Genomic DNA, 19,504 nt, shown 5'->3' on the forward strand with positions numbered 1-19,504 from the left:
GCGTGCACCGTAGTGATGACCCACGGTTGCTTCGTGGTGAAGACTTTCCGAAGCTGCACATGCAGCACACGTCTACAGCAGCTGAACCTCGAGAAGAGGGCTGCGTCAATTCAAAGCCTCTCGTAAGTCAGCCGCAAGTAGTTAGAAACCAACCGGAAGTGTGCTCACTCACTTTTCAGCTTAAAGCAGACGTTAATAGCAGCAGTGCATTCTTATGTCCCTGAATTTATAAACGGAGCAGTTGTATCATATGCTGCTGACTTGTAATGATCACTATGAAAATATACACTTAAAACTGCAGCACTTTCGTGTACTAATCATGCCAAGTTTAGAAAATCCACAATTATTACTAGCTTATTTTGGTGATGTATTTCAGCTATTTATAATGTAAGGGTTTAAATTCAAATAGTCTCATTTTCCGAAACATAAGTGTATTCTTAGACAATTTTTTACCTCAATGGAGAGCTTCGTTAAACGTTTCTTTTAGTTTAATAATATATTCAATAAATGTTTGGGAAGCTGGCTGATAAAGGTACATTTCAAAAAACCTAAAGTATAAAGCTAAATCTAAATGTTGGCTTTTGCACAGTCAAAGGTTAAAGTTATACTGGCTGGGCTAAGTTCGTAAGCATGTAGGTCTGGTGTAGTCAGTAGCATGGTTCAGTTGTATTTCTTTATTTATTGTGTCACGAATATATAAATATTTTTAATTAATATTTATAAATAAATAAGGGAACTCTTGAACAATCTTCACTTTGATTTTCTTTTCTTTTTATTCGAGTGTGTGTGTGAGTCGCCTTGAGGCGACTGTTGTTGTGATTTGGCGCTATATAAATAAAATTGAATTGAATTAAATTGAATTGATTTATTTTTCCTGCACAAGTCTTGCGAACGCTGGTATTTTATTCTGAAAAATCTATACAGGAAATATCCTCTTACTCCGTTGGCCGGGTGTAGGAGGGAGGGAGGGACGCTAGCAATCTGACAGGCAGCTAGCTACAGCAGAGTAACAGCCTGGCAATTACAGCGGCGACGTATCAGGAGAGGGTGGTTACCGAAACTAATCAAAGGGTCGTCCAGCACCTGAACCATCAATCGGGTTTATGAGTTAAGGCGATCAATCAGGCTGCCGTTAACCTTCGGAAAAAACGCTGAAGTGTAATTCACCGTCAACGGGTTTTTTTCTTTTCTTTTTCTTGTTTTTACTTATTATCCGTGACAACATGGCTGAATGTAACGTTAGCATCGACCAGAATAAACTACCTGGAGTGAAAGAGGGTAATGTCCACATAACATGTTTCCTGGAAAAATATAAAGCAAGCTAGCTCTTAAACAGCCAGCCTGTTAGGTTAGGATAACTCTAGCGAGGCTAATGTTAACCGAGTAAACGCAGGTGTTTATTTGTTTGTCTCATGCACTACGGCTAATGTGGCTCTTAGCACACGCTGCTAGTGGATGCTAGCACACTTACTGGTCTTTTCAGGCTGGAGTTAGATGGTCAGTCTGGGTGCAGGTGTCATCCAGGCAGGTTTACAGTGGGAAACACCGTTTTATGTGTTGTGTACATGTTGACACAGTGAGAGCCGCCTCATATTAAACACAGTGCTGGGCTGGTGAAATGTGCTGTGTTTACATGACTTGTAACTTTGTCACCTGAGTTGTTTTCTTGTTTTAAGGTATGTGGTCCAGCCAGAGTTTTGAACACAAGCTCTGTTTGAGTTTTGTTTGTTGTTTTGCCCCCGGTCTCATATTCTCTGGTGCCATTTCCTCCTGCTTCTTATGACTGTTCAGAATATGAATCCCACGAGCTCTTTGCCACATAGACACCCAGAACTAGGTCTGCTATTGTTTGTGGATTTGAAAAGCAGAATGGAAACGGGGGTGTTTATATGGAAAAGCATTATGGATGGGATGCTTTGCTGGTGGGAAGCACCTGTTAGTGTGAAGCAGCTGCTGGGCAGGATGTTTGTTATTCTGGTCAGAGAGAGAAGAATCCTGCACTGCTTGTCTAGTCTGCATTGGGAAGGGATGGACTCTACAAAACTGCTGGAAAAGTTAGAAAACAGTAAAAACAACGAGGTGCAGAAATGAACTTGAAATATTTACTTATATTTAGATGTTCTTGTGGTTTATTAAACGCAGAAGTGTCCATCTATTTGCATAGTGCACACATGTTAGACCTATTTTCTATTTCAGGTCCTGAAGTGAATGATGGTGTGAAAACCTAAACCGTGAGTGCAGCTGTAACCCGTCTTTCACTTGTGCTGAATTCTTCTGAAGTCTGTTTAAAAGCAACTGTTAAAGTACTGTTGACGTATAAAGCAGCAGCAGCCACGATACAGTCTCTTTGCTAAGAAGATTAAGCATATGGTTGAGAAAATGCTCGGTGGAGGTGTCATCCTCCTTCAAAGCATCTGTCATTAGCCATCGTGCACAACGAGGCAGTCTGGATGATTTATCAAGTGTGTTTGCCTAATGGTGGTCGATTCCCTCCCAGCGATCTCTACAGTCACACAGTCACAGGCAGTTACTGGTTATTAATATTTCATGTGGATGAAGTAATCTTTGGACTGTAAGCTTAACAGGGGTGAGGAGACAGTGTGAGCTCCACAAACTGATCGACACTGGTGAATATGTATGATGCCAGATTGCTTTTGCTTTGTTGAAGCGATCTGGTGCCAGCTCCACACTTCTGAAGGCTTTTTGTTTGATGAAGCCATGACAGAGTATTCTGTTTATATGATGCTATGGTAAGTTGCTAAGTAGGGGGAGTTAAGCTACGCTGACAGAACTTTTAAGTCCACATTCATGTTTAGCTGAGGTTGTGAGAAAGGCCTAAAACCGCCTCCTTAGTTCTTCTTAACAGGAAACCGTCTGCTGTTAAAGATCTGGAGCAAACGTGAAGAGACACGAGCTGTGTGCGTCGTTGAGAAGGATCAGGTGGATGTGTCGGGATGACGTTTGGTGCTGGGGGGTTTCGGAGGAAAAAATCCCCACCTACTCCATCAGCCGAAACTGTTGTTTTCAGGATGAATCTTTTGGCAGCACCAGTGATACCGAAACCAAGCCTGGAAAGTTTGCTCTCGGGTTATCTGTAGATATGGAAAATGAGCAGTTCATATTTTTTTCTTTAAGAAAACATTTTTATTCTCTTCCTACAGAGCTGAGATTGTGGCTGGTGGACTTTTAGTCTTTGGCCAGGCCTGAAAACGACAGGAAAAAAGTCCTGCGTCATAAAAACTCAGCTTAGATAGAAAATTCAGGTTAATCTTACTTTACTTACTGTAGCTTATTTGGCTATACACAAACACGTTTCGTTTTACTGCCTTTGGGATGTGTTTTCTGCTAGATGAGCAACTAAATGTTGCCTTTTGAATTGCACTTTAGGGCAGCAACAAAACGTTTTCTCACTTCTTCTCACCTTAAAATAACTTGTCAAGATAAAAAACCCTGAGCGCTTTTTTAGTCTGAGTGCAGAGCGCTTCCTCTTTCACTTTCAGTTCATCTCAGATCCAAAAACAAATTCCAGAAGGTCAGACAGGATCTAAAATCACTTTGTGTAGCTAAGAATGATGTGCTCATTGTGCAGCGAGGCACTCTGCTCAGCTTATCAGATTAAAAACAGTTTTAGGAGTAGTTTCTCAGTATCGTGACACATTTGATTCCCTGTTGGTGGAATCCTGACACTTTGCCTTCCGTCATGACTTTAAATTCATTTTTATTGATTAAGCACATGAGGGAAGACGTGCCAGATGTTAAACGGGGAAACCGTGAGAAGTCTGATTCAAATTGACGTCTCTTCTTCCTCAAGCTTGTGTTTAACTGGGAGCATAGCTCTGTGTTTGAATACATGGGGCTGTTTGAATGATTGTAACGTTTGCTACACTTTCCAGCACTCGTTTTTAAATTAAGCCTGTTTTTCTTCCTTTCTTTAGTGTGCCGAGACTTTGCCGTGCTGGAGGACCACTCCCTGGCCTATAACCTCCAGGAACAAGAAAGTAAGCATCTACACATTAGTCATGTTTGGGGTTTTTCTTCATCCTAAGGCAGTGGTTCTCATTCATTCTCACATTCAGCTTGACTCTTGATAAAATGAGTTTCTACTCCTGAGGAGTGTCACGGGTAAAACAAGCGTTTGACAAACAGTGCTGCCCTCTCCCTCCTTCAGACGTTTGCTTTCCCTGACTGTGTTCAGGCAGACGAAAGTGTGGCTGCGTTATTCACGTGACAGAAATCCAAGTTTATACAGAGAGGTCTGTATGTGGAGAGTCTGTTTAAACACTTGGTGCCATTTATTATTGCACTGTTTTCTGCATTGGGATTTTTCTGTAACTGCAGATTGTTTCTTTCCTAAATCATTTGGTATCACTTTGCTAAAAATCAAGCTTTGAATTATGTTTTATTTGTAGCAGTAAAAGCATGCATGCAGCCCACGATGCTCCACTTTGCTATTTGCAGGGCAGAGCGCGGCGTCAGTGGCTGAAGTCTGATTAAGCCCGTATAAACCCTGGTACACAATTAGTCGAGCCATGTTGCGGGACGCCACAAAGCTCTGCATCAGAGCAGTGAGGTGGCTTTTTTGTGTGCAGCAGCTGTAGCACAGAAAGCTCTGATTGTAGAGCTGAACACACTGCATCTGTGTCTCCTTTTACGCTAGCTGGTACTTTAATGTGAGCACATATGCAAGTAGGGCTGGGCCATATTATACCGTTCACGGTAATACCGGTATAATGTTAGGCAACGATAGGAAAATGAAATATCGCGATAGAATATGAGTAAAACGCGCATGCGCAGTGCCTTTGTTTTCATACGCACATGGCCGATTGTTGAGTGAAACAGATGAACCAGAATTGGTTTGTAAAAATGGTGCAACTTCCGTGATGTGGAACTGGTTTGGTGTTTGTCCGTCAGATACACAACAAAGCACATTTTTTTGCAGAACATGCAAGCGGCCGTTGTTATTGTCGTATTTGTCGGACTAAGATGCTCTTAAATCTGGGAGTAATCTGGGTCCTAAACTCCGTATACTTCAGGTCAAACAACACTGCAGCATCACTTAGAGTTAAAAACTGTCTAAATTCTTTCATCTTTAATAAAACGATCAGCATTGCTGCTTTACCAGGTGTAACTATGAAGTTTAACTTCCAGGCATCCATGAAAACAAAAGTTATTACATTTAACGGAGTTAGAAGTTAGCAGGAAGCTAGCGGAAGTTAGCTCGCTAGTTTCGCTAGTTACCTAAACATGATATAGCATGTTCTGACTGAGAGATTTCTGAAAAAAATCAAACGTACAGCTCTGCTATCACTTCCAACATAAATGGAGACAGGAAACTAAACAGCAGTGACGTTTGTAGGGTTACTGAAGTTGGGCTAGCTGGTATATAATGATGTGCTACGTGATCGCTAGCGACACAGCTATGTTAGCATAACATAAACAGTGAAGCTGGAGGACGAACACTAACACTTTTCCACTTATAAAAGTTAACGTGAAGGTTCCTCATGGTTAGAGACAAATGCAATCGCATGGCAGGATGCTGTAAACGGACCAAACTTCAGTCAGGAGAACAACTGAGATAATCCATCCACAATACGAGGTTAGTCATTAATATACTGCAACAACATGGGAATAGAGCCGCTGCAGAGAATTCAACATTAATGAATCAATGGTACAGAAGTGGAGGAAGCAAGAAGAATGAGTTTAATAAAGTTTGATTTATCTGACTGCTTTGTTTCGCTTAATGTGCCTTATAATCCCGTGCACCTTATGGTCCGAAAAATACGTACTGCACACTGCAGTTTAATGTTGCAAAGCACCTCTTTTTAACTTCAGTGGATATTATACATGGTTATGCTCAGGATATGTCAGCCCATTTCTACTGGAAATGCCTTTTGGTTAAACTTTCAGCAAGGAATTTGCATTTGCACTGTTACATTTTTATAAAGCTTTAATGTACATAAAAACCAGCTTCTTGTTTAAGTGAAAATAAATGGAAGGTTGTCTTTTTGCGCTAGTAATGTTGTGGAGTTGTATTTTGTCTCGCATCAATTATATCGTCGGTTATATCGTTATCGCAAATTTTCAAATATATATCGTGATAAATATTTTTGGCCATATCGCCCTGCTCTATATGCAAGTAATTAGAGTCATTATAGAGGGCTCCGTTCCCTCGCATCAAGATAAGTTGTTGAAATCTCACATCAACATCTTTTTCAGGTTCTTTCCGTGCATCAGAGACGGGCTGCTGCTGTATTATTATCGAGTCTGGTGAACCTCTGCACTAAGTTTAGAGTGTGAACCGAGAGAACGCGCTGCTGTAGAGGACACTAGTTTGTCTTTCCGTTTCCTCCATTGTAAAACCATATAAAGGTAAATTATGCCACGAGCTCTGCTAAATAAGAGGAAGGCAGATGTCATCCAGCCACACTCTCAGTGCAGATTAGCTGTAATGAATGTGATTGTGCCCTTTTAAAGCTGTAGGGATCTACCACCAAGGCTCATTTCCATTTGCTCCTTTGTTGCCACAGTAACTGATCAGGTTTGTGTTGGCAGAGTGTTCTTTCAACTTTGACCCTGGAAGTCAAAAGGGAGGATGCCATTTAATATATTTCAGTAGTTCTCTAAATATGCAGTGCCCCCCCCCCCCCCTGTTTTGTTTTTCTTCATGGATCACATCAGCAGATGGCGTCCAAAAGAAGATTTTAAGCACATTGAGTTTGTGTTCATGTGCAGATACAGCTGGCTTTTGTTCCCATTCAAAATGTTGAGCATGCGGAACAGCAAAGTGTCCAAATGTCACATGGAAACATTTCTGCAAGGCCGTGTCAGCACTTGGCATCTTCCGTTTCTGTGTTTGCTTCTTTTCACCGTGCAGATTTCCACTCGTGTCTGTTCTCACAGCTCAGCGTTGTTTCTTTTCCTGAATGGCCCGAGGCCTCTTCAGAGGATGTGTTTTATGAACAGATTTCACAATGTCCATTTTGTTTCCTTGAAAGATGAATCCAGATTGCTGTTGACACGGCAAACATGGCAGTGGATAAATGTCCTTCATTTTACGGTGTGACTTCAGTTATACCTTCAGACTTTTTTTTTTTTTTTCATGGGCTGTCAGCACGTGAAAAATTAATCCCAGCGTCATTCAAGAGAACCCCCCAAAAATCGATGTCAGTCCCTCGACTCTTTATCATGATGGCACAGCTGTGACATGGTTTCCTGTTTCCATCCCACCGATCACAGACACAGACCTTATGGAGCTCCTCGCGTACAAATTGCCAAATGTAATTTTGTCCCGGATCAATAACAAAGTGAACAGAACTGAGCGAGTGAGTGATGCGCTGCTTACAAAGTGCTAGAAGTGCGTCAGCAAGCAGGATTTCTCATCTGTTATGGTCGACTGCATGCCGTCACACAACCTTGGAACGACGCCTCAGCCGCCAACATTCATTCCTCAGCGACTGAGAGCGCAGTCTGTTGAATAGCAGAGGCTGAAACGGCCGCGGCATTTCTCTTGTCCTCAGACGCTGACGTGTAGACCTGCAAATAACCTCTGCTGTTCAACATTTATGTTATCTCACTGATAGTCAAGCCTGTGTGTGTGTGTCTCTGTGTGTGTGTCAACAGTTGAGAGCCACTTGGCCTCCAATGTCTATAAGAGCCGTCTGGTGCAGAACGACCTGCAGGTGGCCAAGAAGCTCCAAGAGGAGGAGGATGAGAGGGCCAAGATCAAGACTCAGAAAGAGAACGTTGCCATGTAGGTGTCCCTCACACGTCAGCCTCATACACACCTGTTAAATGTAAGAAGAGCAGGAATTCCTGGAGATGTGGCTGATGGCTCAGATAAAGTCCAAATCAATAATGCCATGGAGCACATTTATTCATTGAGCTTTGTGCTAATGAAAAGTCATACTAGAGTCAGCAGTTGCATAAAAGCATGCGCCTGGTTATAGTTGTGCATATGAGCAACATTTGTCCAAGTAGAAAAATAAGGATCTGCTGGTTGGATGTTTGGTTTTTGAAATGAAGCACTCGATGCACCTCGAGGACTTTTAAAGCCATCAGATTACTCAGCAGTACTCGCTGTGAGCGTTATTAGTTACTTTGATGATGGCATCTGTTTCCAATTAGTCTAATCTCATGTAATTACTCCCAAACCCCGTCCTCGGACAGATTTGTGCTTCAGCAGCGAGGTCAGCCAGCGCAGCGCTCTAGGTGACTCCTGCTGAGTGATTGTTCAGAGTAGGTTTAACACTGTTATTGTTATAAATGAGAAGATCCTGTCATTCAGTATGCTTTCAATCTTGTTTTTGCCAAGGAGCAATCATGAGGTTTGGAGCTGGTTCTGCTGACCAGCTGGTTTTCAGATTATTTAAGAGCAGATGTTGCTGAGCCATGCGTCAATTAGGCGTAGGATGTAACAGACTTCCTAACAGGTCTGTGCTAAAGACATGTTATATCTGTGTTAGGAGACTCATAGACTCAAGCTAACCTACAAAATGCTTTCAGTCTTTATCCTGCTTTAGAAACATGCAGAAACAAACGGCATAAGCAGATCTTCTTCAGTTGTTATGGAGTCTGTGTGGTGTCTTTGTCACCGCTGATGTATAATTATATTCCCCGAGGGGTTTGGGTTGCTTCCAACTGCATGTCCAAAGCAATGCAGCATGTACACTTACTAACCACAGTGGCCTGATGCAGAAACATAAATCTGGCTCCGCTGAACATAGCAGAGAGCTCTGTTGTCTCTGTTTCAGCCCAAAGCAGCAGTTGCATCCCAAGTGTGCAAAAAGGCACTTGGAGTCTTTCTGTGCTCTGCAGTTTTAATCAACATAAAAGCGCTGACTCGCCGAACCCACTTATTTTAAACACACATAAACATGCAGGGCTCGAGTAGAGGGATTGCACTCCCTGGGTGCCAGATGCCTCACCGACGCATGCAGGCCGGTGCTGCCGGTCTTGTTCCAAGCTCACCGTCTATCCCACACTCGCCACTTAGACACCGGACTAAACAGCATCACTTCTTTCTCAGCACGTACTGTTTCAAGACGCTCAGGTGCAGCAGTTTGTTTACATGTGCCACTTTAATTCATCCTAAGCCGTTAACCACTCGGGTCAAATCCAGGTACGGCGTGGGTTGTATAAGCTCCTCCTTCTGTTAGTAAGATTTCACACTCAGGTGCGTCTGCACACACTGTAAGGATTTTCACACACCAGCCCTGCAGGCAGATGGTGTTTTTGACTAAATCGTGCAGCTTCAAAGATGAGCGTGAGCCAAGGCGCTAGTGAGATCAACCCTGCAGTGAGCTAAGATCCTCCTGCTCCTGCCTGAGGCGCGCTGACCATCATTCACAACATGCTGGATGACTTTAAAGCTGAGGGTTCGGGTGTTGACTCCCCTTATGAAACAGAATTACTGAAAACTGTAAGTGACAAAAAAGTGCATCATTTTCACAGTGTTGAAGTCAGGGAGGCTTTTAAACCTTTATATACACAACAATCTAACGTGTGTAGTACCAGAGCCGGTTTCAGCACCACTGTGTGAGTTTGTCGTCAGAATAATTGAGACTTGAAAAGTGTAATAAGGCTTATTTAACAAATGTGTCAGTGTAAATATGCATCTTTAAGCAAAGCTGTGAATTTAAAAATGTCCTTCCATTACATCCCTGCTGTAACATTTTCCCGCTTCTTCTCTTCGTACATGCTTGCAACACATGTGAACCCCAGCGAGCGGCAAGATAACGAGATCGCCCAGGAGATTCAGGAGGAACTGGTCCGACAGGCAGAGCGACAGCGACAGCAAGAAGAGAAAGATGCGGTAGGAAGTGGACCTGAGGCAGTGCTGCTTGTTTCTACCCCTCAGTTGTTTCTAGTCTTCCTGTTTTGGGCGGGTCATTCTTTTCCAATCATTGCGCCTTTGTTTCCACTTTTATTTTATTTTATTTTATTTTTAAGTAATTGGGACCTTTTTTTTTTTTCTTTTTTTTTAAACATTACAATGACATTGTTGATAAATGGGAAAGCTGAGAAATCCTAGATTCTGTTTCCCAATCAGCAACACTGTTTGTGTTAGATTAGTCAGAGTGAGCTAACTTGGGTCAGATCGCCTCCTACGTGCTCCATAAGGTGTACGAAGCATGTGCTAATTGGCCTGAGAAGCGAGCTACTGTACGTGCACCCAAAGAAATATGACCTTTGTCTAAGTGGGACATTTCTATATTGATGCGGGACGACGTGCTTACTGTTGCGTTGTTTTGTTGCAGGCCATCGCTCGTAAGCTGCAGGAGAAGGAGATGAAAGAGGACAGGAGGAGACATAAGCAGCTGGAAACGCGCTTTGATGAAGATCATGGAGGTGAGGAGAGCACCGCTGACTTATGTAAATGCCTCATTTATGTTGACTTATGGCTGTCGGAGCAAAGCTAGTTTTCTATCTGTAAAACGGCTGACCGTTGTATGAGCGGCCCTTTGGCGACAGTGGGAAGGAAAAACTCCCTTTGAACAGGAAGAAACCTCCAACAGAACCAGGCTCAGGGAGGGGCGGGGCCATCTGCTGTGATTGGTTGGGGTGAGAAAAGGAAGACAGGATAAAGACATGCTGTGGAAGAGAGACAGAGATTAATAGCAGATATGATTCAATGCATCATGGGAATCCCCCGGCAGCCTACGTCTATTGCAGCATAACTAAGGGAGGATTCAGGGTCACCTGGTCCAGCCCTAACTATATGCTTTAGCAAAAAGGAAAGTTTGAAGCCTAATCTTGAAAGTAGAGATAGTGTCTGTCTCCTGAATCCAAACTGGAAGCTGGTTCCACAGAAGAGGGGCCTGAAAACTGAAGGCTCTGCCTCCCATTCTACTTTTAAATACTCTAGGAACAACAAGTAGGCCTGCAGTGTGAGAGCGAAGTGCTCTAATAGGGTGATATGGTACTACAAGGTCATTAAGATAAGATGGGGCCTGATTATTTAAGACCTTGTATGTGAGGAGCAGGACTTTGAATTCTGGATTTAACAGGAAGCCAATACAGGAGAAATCTGCTCTCTCTTTCTAGTCCCTGTCAGGACTCTTGCTGCAGCATTTTGGATTAGTTGAAGGCTTTTCAGCGAGTTTTTTGGACATCCTGATAATAATGAATTACAGTCGTCCAGCCTGGAAGTAATAAATGCATGAACTAGTTTTTCAGCGTCACTCTGAGACAGGATATTTCTAACTTTAGAGATGTTGCACAAATGGAAGAACGCAGTCTTACATATTTGTTTAATATGTGTGTTGAAGGACATGTCCTGGTCAAAAATGACTCCAAGGTTCCTCACAGCGTTACTGGAGGCCAAGGTAATGCCATCCAGAGTAAGAATCTGCTTAGATACCATATTTCTAAGCTTTTCAGGGCCGAGTACAATAACCTCAGTTTGATCTGAATTAAGAAGCAGAAAGTTAGCGGCCATCCAGGTCTTTATGTCTTTAAGACATTCCTGCAGTTTAACTCATTGGTGTGTGTTATCTGGCTTCATGGACAGATAGAGCTGGGTGTCATCTGCATAGCAGTGTAAATGTATGCTATGTCTTCTAATGATGCTGCCTAAGGGAAGCATGTATAATGTAAACAGAATTGGTCCTAGCACTGAACCCTGTGGAACTCCATAATTAACCTCAGTGTGTGAAGAGGACTCTCCATTTACATGCACAAACTGGAGTCTATTAGATAGATATGATACAAACCACTGCAGTGCAGTACCTGTAATACCTACAGCATGTTCTAATCGCTCTAATAGGATATTATGGTCGACAGTATCGAACGCTGCACTGAGGTCTAGCAGGACAAGCACAGAGATGAGTCCACTGTCAGAGGCCATAAGAAGATCATTTGTAACCTTCACTAAAGCTGTTTCTGTGCTGTGCTGAGCTCTGAAACCTGACTGAAACTCTTCAAATAAGCCTCTGCAGATGATCTGTTAGCTGTTTGACAACTACTCTTTCAAGGATTAAAGAATAATTCTCACAGCTTTTCACAGAAGAATATAAAGTCATGAGTAAGGCCACGGGAGGTGATCGGTCTCTGTTTCTGTGCCGGATTTGGTTTTGTCTCCAGCTTTGAGTGCGGTGGGCGTGTCTCTAACACTCATGGCGATTGTTGCTGACTTGAAGATTGTGGAATGCATTTATAAGCACATAATTAACCCTGAAGGAAGGCTTGCGTGTTCCTGCAGAGAAATAACTCGTCCTTTTACTCCCAGTGCAGAGCGCTGATTGAGCCTTTTGTACCAGAGTTGGCATTTAGTGAATTAGGAGCAATTTTAGATTTACTTCTGATGTATTTAAAAAAACAACAACATGTTTTTAGTGTTTTTTGGGGCTTCTAAAACGTGTTAGCAGCTCAGTGTCACAATTTTATGTTTCATGTTGAAAAATTGAAGCTTTGCTGCAAGTCCTAATCCAAAATGTCATCACGATTGCTTCTGTACCTGAAGCGCTGCGGCCGTTTCTTATTGCGTCTTGTTGAGGCATGAGTGCGGTCGCAGGTCTTGAACCACAGTTGTGAGTGTGAGTGTGGGAGGAAGTAAATTTCCTGTTCCTAATAAAAGCTCAGCTTTTCTCTCTGCAGCTGCTAAATCTAATGTGACATGCTGACTACCAGCTTTGCCATTTCAACCCTTTTGGGTGTTTTGTTTCTGAGATTGACTCAGAACACTAAACCTCCTCCCACACAGGAAGCACAGAGGAAAATCTCTTTTTTCCTTTTAGTCAACAGAAGAAAAATCAGTCTGGTTTTCTAGCAATTTGGTGCTCTGCAAAAATTCAACACACACACAGTTTCTACTTAAAGTGCTCGTGAGTGATTTTTATCTTGTGCTTGTTTGTTCATTTAAACTGTCACGGAAGCTGATTTGAATAGTTTCCGTGTTGGTGTTTGTCGGCGCAGACGGGGACGGGCGAGCCTCTCGCTGTCAGTCCACCTGCTTGTTCTCTGTATCGACTGCAGACTGTGAGAACTTATGTAACTGCTCACCTGTAACGTCACCACTGGGCGTTTGCACCTGTGACTGTGATGATGTCACAGTCTCTCTCTCTGACGTACAAAAACATGTTGCTTCTCGTCACTGAACAGCTGTCAGGGTAGAATAAAAGGTTAAAAATAGGAGAATATTTTATTTTTTTAAAGTGAGACGAGGTGAGCAAACAGCGAATGCCCGTGGGCGTCTGAGCAGGTGTCAGGCTCTGCTCGTACCTCCCTGCTGCTGGTTGGATAACTGGAATGCCATTGCACTGACTGGCAGTGCGGCGAGGACTGGCCTCAGCTTTGTTCCTCGCTGTGCGTTTCCTTTCATTTGTATTCATTCAAACATTTCTCAGCCACATGTCGACTCCCAACAAACAGGTTTCCTTAAAGGTGAAGTGCTCAGATCAACAGTTTGCTCTGTTGGTGTGTCTGCAGCGTCTGTATTTACAAAAGCAGTGGCATGTGGAGTGCAATGGAGGAGCAGACCATTTGTAACCATTTAAAAACATCATATACTGGTTGATGTCCCATCATGAGTCCTGAGTGCCTTTATATCCAGTCAGACTGTCTGATAGCGGCTAACACTCGCTGTTGCTGTCTTTGCAACATTTTAATTTTCCAACCGTAACAACTGCCGGGACGTTTTGGGTCATTTAATGTCATCTTCTGCATTTCCTCTTTCTTCTAACCACTGCTCTCCTCACAGGTGCTGTATCTAACCCGGTGCTCACTGTCTTGACTTATATTACACCTGTCTGTTGTTGTTGTTAACTTTCCCTGTTTTCATCAACCACCACCATCATCATCATCGTGCCTTCTCACTCTGCTTTGCTCAGCTGCAAGAAGACCTCTAGACTTGGACAAACCCAGACATCACACACCGACGTCCCCCGGGCGATACGATGCTCCGGTGAGCTCACGTCGAGATTACTCTCCAGATTATAGTTCAACAGAACCTAAAAGGAGCAGACACCCAAAACTGGATGCTGCAGCACCCCGTGGTCGCTCCAGATACCCAGAAGGCTATCTGCTGGGAGAAGGAGGCCGTAGCAGGCACGCAGATCCTTTTCCTGAGCACCTGATGCACAACAGAGGCAAACACGGGGACAGGTATCCAGAGCACGAGCCCTCACAGACTGGCAGAGCCAGGGATTTAGGATACGAGGACACAGAGAGAGTGGTGAGGAGGAAAGAGAGGCCAGCTAGACCACCTCCAGTACAAATTCCTAAAGAGAGGGACAAAACGTGGGTCAGAGAGCAGAACAGGCAGTACGACCGAGACGGAGGCAGAGAACCGGAATATGAGAGGTATACTGCAAGAGACCAGAGGAGGGACAGAGATCGGAGGAGGGACAGAGACCAGGACCTCAGGTGGGGAAGAGCAGAGGGGCGGGACGGAGAAAGATCCAGAGACAGAGGACGAAGTTTGGACAGAGAGCTAGAGGGACACGGACATCGAGATAAAGGAAGACAAAGAGCGAGAACCCGGAGCAGGGAGAGAGGACTCGAAGAGGCCTTTGTGGAGCCAGCACACAGCCGGGACCGGCTGAGGGAAGGGAGGGCTTCCTGGGAGGGGGAAGAGGAGGATTTTGAGAGGACCAGGGGATGGCACCGTGTCCAGTCCAGCCCCAATGAGCTGTTTGGAGATCATAGGGGCGATGAAGGCAGAGGAGACAGCAGGGAGTTCTGGGACCTCCAGCAGGGGGAGGGTCGTGGCAGGGAACGCAGTCATAGTCAACCCAGCGGAGAGACAGGTATCACCCCGAGCTCCCTCTGGGCTCTGCGGGGGGGCTGTGTGGTGTGCTAAACCTTTCTGTGGCAGTCTGAGGTGGTGGGTCAGTCTAACAGCGATCGCTAACACACACGTTAGATTCACTGTTTTCAGGATCAGCGATCTTGTGATTTCAGGTTTGAGGCCAATGATTTATTTCGCCTAGTGTGGAGTTTTCTTGTCTCTGTGCTTGGAGTGAGGCGTGTGCTGTGTGCTTTCTTATGGCTTGATGAGCTTTGTAAGCTCAAATGTTTCCTTGATAAAGGGCTTCAGAGCTGGTTGTGTGTTCTTGTCAATTGAACAAGCTAAACTTTACCATTTCATGGTTTTAACTGATCTGAGATCTGCCACAGGTTTAAATGACCCAAACACAGCGAACAACACCAGTGGAGATGCACTGCAGCCCTTTAAAGGTGCATTGGCTTTGATCAAACTGCTGCTGAATGTATTTTTGTGTGAATGTGGCATCAAATTATTGATCATTCAACAGACAAATGATTTTGATCCATAAATCATTTTAATTTATCAAGAAAAATGATACAAACTTTACTTTATTCTGTAATTGTGTAAATTGCACCTTTAAGATGAGATTTCCTTTTGCTGAAGCGAATCCTAATAAATAATCATCGCAGCCCTGCTCTGTTAGTCATGATTTGCCTTTTGCAGGTCTTATTGCGCACCGTGGCGGCGGGTCAGTAATGCCAGAGACTGAGTACGGACTGAGTGAGGCCACCAAGGGTTTGACCAAGCTCGATCTGCGCGAGCAAGAGCTGAAGGACCTGGAGGTGGCCAGGAAACTGCAAGAGGAGGAAATTAAGGTCAGGAAGGAAACCAGAAGAGAAGTACGTGTTGTCCATATGTGCACGCACACCGTGACGTACAGGGAACAATCACATTAGCTTATAGTTAGCAAACAGTGTGCGCAAAGAGCAAAGTTAAAGGTCTGTCGGTCTGTGTGTGGTTGAGTTTCTTCTTCTTTGTTTAGAAATCAGTTTTGTAAAGAAATGAAAATGTTTGAATAACTCTGCCCATAAATGTATTTTTGTTGTGCATTATTTGATTTGACATGATGAAACGTGATTGGCTCCAGAGCAGCCAATGACAGTAAAGCATTTGACTCTGTTATCAAAGCTGTAAAGAACTTGAAGCCTTGATGTCAAAAACCAAACTGAAAGTGTTTTTCTTGTGTGTTTCCAACATCACGTAACATCTGTGTGAGAACGTAACCTTTTCTCTGGTTTCAGGCGAGCCAGATGCACGTGCGTGCAGCCCAAGTGGCACAAGACGAGGTGAGTGTGTGGAAACTCCTCCTCCAACATGGATAAATGTTACGTGCAAAGATGCTCTGCAGCACTGGAGGTGTCGCTTTGGCTGCTTCGTGTGAACCAGGTGTTCTCTGATGACATCTGGGACGCTTGTGTAGAGTTATGTCATGTGACATGTAGGACGTATTCTGGGGTAAATGACCTAGTCGCCTCGCTTTGCCAGGAAATCGCCCGACTGCTGATGGAGCAGGAGAAAAAGGAGTACAGGAAGAATCGCGAATGGGAGAAAGAGAAGGAGCGGGAGAGGCTGGCCATGGAAAGGATGGCAGTGGAGAGGAGGCGGCAAGAGGGAGACTACAGGGTAATTTTCCATGACCGTGCATATTTTTAACATGCGTGCTTTTTCCATATAAGACTGTATTTCCTCTGTGGGACGAGAACCATAATTTCTGTTGGTTTCCAGCCAAACTCCGAGGACGTTGTCCGGCCCAGGACACGAGAGGAGTACGAGTACCAAAGGCAGAAGAACTACAAGCCTCCGAGGTACACGGCTCTCACCAGAAGAAATGTCCAGTCTGTAAAGAAGCAGAAATGTATTAATGTTTTGCACGTGTTTCAGGCCTCCACAGCCGCGCACACATGACTATGAGAATGTCAGTCCTGGCTACGTCTACCCAGATCACCCTGCTGCCCCTCGCGCTCCAGCCAGACCTGATCCAACTTACAGAGGTAAATGAAAACCTAAACAAGGCAGCTGCTGCCCTTTTTCAACACTGTGGTGTTTTTGCACTTTAGTCTGCTTGATGCTAATAGCCGTGTCTCTCCCAGCGTTCCTGGCTGCGTGTGTTCTGCAAAGAAAGAGTTAACTTTGAATCTGCAGATAGAAATACATCAGGCTGTCAGACTCAACACTGGCTCAGAAGTTTAATTAACTAAATATACTAGTAATACTACAGTATTTAACTAAGAAGTTTTTGTTTTTTTATTTGTTTTATTTATATAGCACATTTCAAAACCAGGGGTGTGCCAAAGTGCTTCACAGAATCGATTAAGTGCAGTTACAGATACAAATATACTGACAGGTGGGAGACATAACTATGCAATGGCACAAGCCAAAGGCTGAAGGTTAAACACGATAAGCTTTAATCAGAGCAAAACGATAAAACACAGTGCCATTACGAACACGCAGATATAGGTTGAGATTATTCCAGAGGTAGGGTGCAAGAGAGGCGAATGCTCTGTCACCTCTGGTGTTGAGCCGAGATGTAGGTCACACCAGGAGCATTTGGCCTGCTGATCTAAGCGCTCCCCCGGGGGTGTAAAAGCTGAGGAGATCAGTAAGATAGCTGGGTGTGGTATTATTTATGATTTTAAACGTGAACAATAAGATTTTAAAATCAATGTGATTTTAATGGGAAGCCAGTGCAGGTCAGAAAGAACCGGAGTAATAGACTCAAACCTACCAGTCCCATTTTGAACGACGGCAGAATGGAGACCAGCATAAAGGGAATTACAGTAAACTAATCTGGATGTAACAAAGGCATGGATACGTTTTTCAAGGTGCTTACGTGGTATGTAGGGCTTGGCCTTGGAGATTAGACGTGATTGATAGAAACTGGATTCAACTACCGAGGACACGTGTTTGTCCAGCTTAGAGGAACTGTCCAAGACAACACCCGGGTATCAGAAAGAGTCAGCAAAGGGCCCAAATACATCATTGAGTTCAGCCTGACTATCGACGATTATGATTTCCATCTTCTTATCATTGAGAATGAGGGAATTGCTCAGCAGCCAGTTTTTAACTTCATTCATACAATTGAAGAAGTGTTGCAACGATGACGTGACATCCTCAGCCAGTTCAAAATGGATTTGAATGTCATCCACATAAAAGTGGAAAGAAATATTGTATTTTTCAAGGATTCGGCCCAAGGATAACAAGTATTAAGAGAACAGCATAGGACCCAGTACAGACCCCAGGGGGACACCAGAGGTGACCGGGGCAATGGAGGAGGAGCAGGTACCCATGGTGACAGAAAAGGACCTTTCTGATAGGATTTAAACCAGCTAAGGGCACTGCCCGTGATGCCCACCTTAAGCCTCATTAAAAGGACATTAGTCAGCGATTGAGAGAAGATCATTAAAGACTAGCAGTAATGCAGTTTCCGTGCTAAAGCTTAGACCCGACTGTATTTTCCCCGATGTTGTTTGCATCCAAATAAGCTTGAAGTTGGGAATGAACAAACAAAAAGTTTACTTGATTACTTTGGTCATTTATCAGTAGGAAAAAAACCAGTTAAAAGTCTAAAGTTTACATTTTTCATTGCTGTCCAGATGTCCAGTCTTCTGGTCCCCAGGCCTCATCTTTGACATCATCAATGTTAAAATGAACATCTTCATTTCTTTCAAGTGGTTTGTTTTGGCCAAATGTCTAAATAGGAACGTCTCCCTTTATTTTCTTAGCACTGCCTACATGAACACGTGAGAGTGCTGAAGGCGTTTAGTTCGACCAGAGCTGGTTTCTCGTCACTCATATTAATAAACTCCTGAACGCTACCTTGGAAAACTTGAGTTCATAAACACTGCAGCATAAATTGCACTGCAGCAGGGCCACGATTAGTCAACTAGTCACGATTACGTCGACTATCAATCGTTTGTGGCAGCGCTACACTGCAGTATATGGAGCTCATTTTCTGTCTCTTCCATCTTTTTCAGGTGCCCATCACAAGCGGTGACTCAGGCTCTCGCCCGTGCGCACACATGCTGTCAGTCCTCCTGTGTGTGTGTGTTTATCTTTTATTTTCACCCATTCACACTCTGTTGGCCAGAATCCTTCGGACAGTCATGAGTTGGCAGTGGGATTTTTTTTTTTTTTTTTTTTTTAATATCCTCCAAAGTTGAGGAAGTGGATGTGTGAGTGCTAGAAATACTCATCTTTTTTTTTAATGATCTGTAAAATGTGATTGCATATTTCTTTGAACTGATGTGACATTAAGCCTAGCCAAAAGAAATCTCCCATGATTCTTTGCTGTGTAAATGAAGGAACTGCCCCCCTGCTGTGGTCATTGTGTGCCATCAAAGGGCTTAAAGCCTCTGCTGGATGTAACAGTTCCTCGAGACTCTTCATGGGACATGCCTGTCTGGTCCACTGTGGCTGTTACAGTGTCTTAGATACCAACGTGGCAGCTTCTTTGTTACAGCGTGCTGCGCCTCTGTTCTCGCCGTGCTGTGCAGCGAGGCCCTGTGAGGGCTGCCCATGTGCCACACAGCCTTTGACTCTGAAGGGGATGCATTATATTTTGTTTTATTTGCTGTAATTATAAAACAAAGCCTTGATTTCGGTGCTGGTAGCTCTGGCTTTCATATGTTTCCCACCTTGTTCCAGCGCAGAAGAGGTGGAGCTTAGCGGCGATCCGTGGACATCGATCAGCTCGATGTGTTTGCGGTTTTTTTGCTTGTGAGGGGAACTTTTTTTTTTTCC

At 43.9% G+C, this 19,504-nt stretch overlaps 1 protein-coding gene across 1 annotated transcript; it reads left to right on the forward strand.

Moving 5' to 3' along the window:
* The first annotated feature begins 1,036 nt into the window (after positions 1–1,036).
* On the forward strand, positions 1,037–18,854 carry ccdc50a (coiled-coil domain containing 50a). Its single transcript, XM_085347945.1, has 12 exons — positions 1,037–1,278; positions 3,936–3,998; positions 7,621–7,750; positions 9,721–9,811; positions 10,257–10,347; positions 13,827–14,744; positions 15,428–15,579; positions 16,006–16,050; positions 16,250–16,387; positions 16,490–16,569; positions 16,646–16,755; positions 18,739–18,854. The coding sequence occupies exons 1-12, from the start codon at positions 1,224–1,226 to the stop codon at positions 18,756–18,758; spliced, it is 1,893 nt and encodes a 630-aa protein (XP_085204071.1). The 5' UTR covers positions 1,037–1,223; the 3' UTR covers positions 18,759–18,854.
* The last annotated feature ends 650 nt before the right edge of the window (positions 18,855–19,504 follow it).

Source organism: Diplotaxodon limnothrissa, linkage group LG23, assembly GCF_057381915.1.
Source record: "Diplotaxodon limnothrissa isolate DT_005_m linkage group LG23, D_limnothrissa_male_GT1.1, whole genome shotgun sequence".
Classification (NCBI taxonomy): domain Eukaryota; kingdom Metazoa; phylum Chordata; class Actinopteri; order Cichliformes; family Cichlidae; genus Diplotaxodon; species Diplotaxodon limnothrissa.